The following is a 4869-nucleotide window of genomic DNA, read 5'->3' as shown; positions in this document are numbered from 1 at the left end:
CTCATGTGACCCCCAAGAAGGCCTGGACCGCTTTTCATTTAATCGGCTTCCCCGGTTCTTTTTACATTTTTTGTTCAGATTTGATTAAAAAAAAAGTATTTATCTTTTGTTTTGCATAATCCGTAATTTCAGAATACGACCCCTAACCAACCAGTCAATTGAGTCTGGCCAGAAATAAAATATTCCCCGTCCATAGTCTTTCACCTCTTTAGTGAAGTACATTTTCTTACCACTTGTTGGAGGCCTCGCTTCAGAAGGGATTTCTTCAGTGAGGAAAACTCCCTTCAGCTACGTATATTGACCACCGTTCTGCCCTAGGTAGTCAGAGTGGCCTGGGGTAGTAAGAAGTTAAGGAATGGTAGGCACTAGTTGAGGGGCTTTCCACTCCCAAAGTTCCCTATATACACATACAATCATAGATTTAGCCGCCCTTCTTGTTGTCCAGTCGTTTCAGAAACCCCATCTGGGGTCTTCTTGGCAAAGATACTGGCCTGGTTTGCCTTTTCTTTCTCCAGTTCACTTTACAGATGAGGTAATGATGAGGATTTATTAAGCTCCTACTCAGTGTCAAGCCTCGTGCTAAGCGCTGGGATACCCCGAAAGGCAAAGCAGCCCCTGCCTTCACGGAGCTCACAATCTACCAGGTTACTGGTTTATTCTTACATTAGTCCAGTTAAGTTAGGTCATTATCATTATCCCTCACCCCTCCCTCTTTTACAGACAAGGCAATCAAGGTTCAGTCATTTGTCCTAGGGGAGGGGTAAGAAAGCTGGTAAACCTTAGGCTCGGGAGTTGAACCCAGGTTGTTCTCACTCAAGTCCAAAGTCACACGATATATCTAATCAGCGCAGGAAACAGGTCTCCAACGACTTAAGGCAGGAGTTGGGAGATCGGAGCCTGCCCGCCCTTGGGGTGCGGGGGACGACGAGGGGACCCAGATGCTCATAGGGCATGGAACTGGATAGGGTGGGAGAGGGCTTGCCAACGGTCACGTGGCTCAGACCGCTGGCGTAGGGAAGAGGGCCTGGAGGGTGCTGCCTGGACGGCCTCCCGAGGGCGGGCTGGGCTGGCAGTGCGGAGCGAGGATGATGCTCGAGCCGGAGCCGCCCCCACCGGGGGCTCGGTCGGTAGGTCGAGGCCGCGGGTCCTCGGGTGTCTCGGCAGTCCTAGTCGCAATCCAACCTTACTGGCTCGCAGCAGCGTCCCAGTCCGCCCAGCGCCCCGCGGATTATGTAAGGGCCGCCGGCTCCGCCTCACCGCGCCCCGCCCCTGCCGGCCTCCTAGGGGCGGAGGACGGAGGAGGCGGAGAGAAGCGGCTGCCGCCGCCGCCACTGCCGCCGCCGCCGCCGCCGCCGCAGCCAACTTCATACTGTGCTGCGAAGCCTGGCCACAAGAAGCCGGGTCCCCGATTCTCGGTCGCCCAGAGCGGGCCATGGCAGCCGGCGCCCCGCCCCTGAACCCGACCCTGACGCCGGCCCGACGCTGAGCAGCCGAGCCGCCGTGCAGTCCCGCGTTAGCCTTCCCTGCCGCCGCCGCCGCGGCTCGAGCTTCTCGGCTCCTACTGCCTTTCCGCACAAGTTTCCATCGCCTCGAAGAGCAGCCGCGGAAGGACCAGCGAAGGGCCGAGGGCCCGCAGTCCCTGGCCAGCTGGCCATGTGGGGGAGATTCCTGTCCCTGGAGCCCGGCGGCCCCGGCGGAGTCCGCAGCTACCCCACAGGTAAGACGCGAGCGGCCGGGAACGGCCAGGCCCGGGGCGCCCCGCGCGGCTGCCCTGCCCGGCCCTAGCCGGGCCGGCCGAGTGGAGTGCCCCCACCCGCTCTTTCTCACGCTTCGCCCCAGTCCTCTCCATCCCCCCTTCTTCCTCCTCCTCCTGTAGGCTTGAGGCTGCACGAGTGACATCTGGCGGGGCCCCTGGACGCGTTCTGCTCTCCCCCCGCCCCTGGGGCCAGCGCCCCCGCCTCAGCTCCGCCTGCTCCCCCCGAATCTCCAGACCACCCCAACCCCCCAATTCCAGGCTTGGCGGGGCCTCCTCCTGGGTCGGGCGCTGCCTTTGTTGCCCCTCTTCGCCCTGTTCTGGGTTGTGGAGTAGATTTTAAAATGATCCTCCCCCAAGAAGGAACTGCGGAAGGGAGAAGAGTTGGGGTGCCCCCAACCCCCGGCCTGGAAGCGGGGGAAGGGTTGTGCTCTGGGGCTGCTGCAGTGCGGAGCGGGGCGGAAAATGCACTTAATGGTGTGGCTTTTTGTGGGTGTGTTTCATTTTTTTGGGGGGGGAACGGCAGAAAAAGCCCTCAGGCTTCTCCAGTCGCCCCTAGCAAGAGGAAGTAACGTCTCCCCTGCTCCTTAGGGAGGCGGGTTCTCTCTGTGTCTCCCTTGGTGTCCGGGAACGGCCCAGTGGTAATTAGAGCCTCCTTATGTCAGGAGAAGGCAGCGAGAAAAAACCGCTATTTCTAGAGCTTGTTTCTGGGGCAGGCGAGGCGGCCCTCGGTGCCAGCGTGTGAAGGGACATGGAAATCAGTCTGAGAGCTATACTTTCCCTTCTCCCCTTCTCCTCGTGCTCAAGGAGTTCGCAAGGGGGGCCCTGGGGCCTAAAAAGCCACCGACCTTGAATCAAGATGTTGGGCTCTCTCTTTGCATCTCTCCGGGATGCATAAAAAGGGAGCCAAGTCATTTGTACCTTGATTCTCTCTCGCTTGCCGCAGAACTGTTGTGGGTGACTGCATGGTACAGGTTTACCATTTCCTTTCTACTTGCTTGTGTCATTTGTGACATTGAATTTTAGTAGGATCCAAGTTGGAGTTAGCCGCCTAAAAAAAGTCTCTTGTTGCCATCTAAATTTGGACAGTCAAGAGATGACTTTGGTCCTGAGCTTCTGTATAGAATGGGTTTGTTGAATTGCCCACTGCAAGTAAGAGTTTGCAGTAAAATTTCAAGCTTATATTTACAAAATAAAACCTGAAATATTTGTCTCTCTTTGTAAAATTTAGCTGGGACTAAAACCAGTATGTCAGTTAAATCCAGAATGGCAGTTAAATCAGAACTTCAAATAAAGTAATTAAAAGTTATATCAGGAATTTGGGGTGTGGTTTTTTGACAAATATATGTGAGTATTAATACTAATAGAAGAGTTTTGAAAACAATATATGCTTTTATTGTTTTGAATATTCATTGTCAAATAATTGTCTGAAACATCCAGAAGCCTTAGATTTCTTGGTTTTATAAACAATATATGGATGAAATAATTATTTTACAGAAGTTGATGTTTTGCTCCAATGTAGATTGTAGTTGAGTTTCCTGTAGTTTTTTTCAACAATTACAATTTTTTGAAATGTATGTATACCCTAGTATTAGAGAAGATTGTTAATCTGTAAATAATAATGATAGTTATTAATTGCAAATTTACTTGTAGAAGAGTCTCATGCCATCTGGTATGCTTTTTTTTTGTTTTTGTTTTTTGGGTCTTTTTTTGGCTAGGCAATGGGGTTAAGTGACTTGCCCAGGGTCACACAACTAGTGAGTGTTATGCGTCTGAGGCCAGATTTGAACTCAGGTCTTCCTGACTTCATGGTATGCTTTTTATAACCTAATTTCTTGGGGGAAATAGAGGTTTTGTAATTTTTGTTGTATGTGTGTAGTTTCATAGAGATATTGAGTCCATTAAAATTGTTTTCTACCAGAGAATTGCTAGGGTAAAGGGATAGGAGGGTAATGCATTTTATGAGATGTGGGAGAAGAAAGGAAGTGACTGATTTTAGTGATGACATTTTAAAATACCATCAGGTTATACCAGCCCTTGCCATGGCAGAGATAGAAGATAATGAATGAATAGCAGTTAACTCATATTTGTATAGGTTGTCCTGAAACTGTATTATGACTTTTGGGACTTCAAACACTTTACTCAGGACAGCTCTGTGAAGTGGGTTATCCAAATATTATTTCCCCCATTTTACAAATGAGTGAACTAATGATTATATAACTAAATATAAATGTTTTAACTTTGATAAAAGTATATATTTTATTTCAGGGTTTGAATTGATATACCTGCAAATTAGACTGTTCCTTAATTTTGTTTGGAAAACATGTCCCAGCTATTGTAAAATCTAGACTGTGGTATAAGATAATGTAGAAACTAGCTGTGAGTAAGCAATAATGTGATTGTATATTTTTTCACTTTTTAATTGTCTTCTATTAAGAAGAAAATCTTTAATATCTTCCTTTAAAACATTTTTTTTTGTTTTGTTTTTGGGCAATTTGGGGTTAAGTGACTTGCCCAGGGTCACACAGCTAGGAAGTGTCAAGTGTTTGGTCTGAGGCCAGATTTGAACTCTGGTACTCCTGACTTCAGGGCTGGTGCTCTATCCACTGCACCACCCAGCTGCCCCCCATTTTTTGGTTTTAAGAATAAAACATGGCTTTAAAAATATGAACACCTGGTGAAGGTCAAGATATGGTCTCAGTATTGATCCTTGCAGGAAATTTTTACTACTGACAATTTGGAAAAAATGTATGTTTTTTAAAAAAAATGTTTTAAAAGCAAACTTTAAAACTGTCCTGCAAACAGGATTTTATTGCAACATCAGTTAGTAGTGTCTTTAGTTTTGATTGCCACCAATCAGACTAAGTAATAACTATAAAGTAAGAAAGAATAAGAGAAAAGGGATTGGAAGATGAAAATGGAAAAAAATAAGGCCACTCTGGTGGGAAATCTAGATTGCTGCCTGAAATTGTCAGTGGTTTGTTTGGTTGTCCAAACTGATTTTGTAATATTAGGTTAATATTGACTGTTAAGGTACTTTTCTTTACCAGCTTCTCTCTCTCTCTGTCACACACACACACACACACACACACACACACACACACACACACACACAC

General features: G+C 47.9%; 1 protein-coding gene across 1 annotated transcript in view; it reads left to right on the top strand.

Annotated features, from left to right (window-relative positions):
* Positions 1-1518: 1518 nt before the first annotated feature.
* The window catches only part of CEP85L (centrosomal protein 85 like), a 160463-nt gene continuing 157112 nt past the window's right edge, over positions 1519-4869 (top strand). The window contains exon 1 of the mRNA XM_027848564.1: positions 1519-1717. Coding sequence (XP_027704365.1) covers positions 1654-1717 — 64 coding nt within the window. The 5' untranslated portion in view covers positions 1519-1653. The remainder of the gene's footprint in view (positions 1718-4869) is intronic.

Source organism: Vombatus ursinus, unplaced genomic scaffold, assembly GCF_900497805.2.
Source record: "Vombatus ursinus unplaced genomic scaffold, bare-nosed wombat genome assembly UNPS02006779.1, whole genome shotgun sequence".
Taxonomy (NCBI): Eukaryota; Metazoa; Chordata; class Mammalia; order Diprotodontia; family Vombatidae; genus Vombatus; species Vombatus ursinus.
The sequence above is the reverse complement of the archived record's forward strand: the minus strand, read 5'-3'. Positions and strand labels throughout refer to the sequence as shown.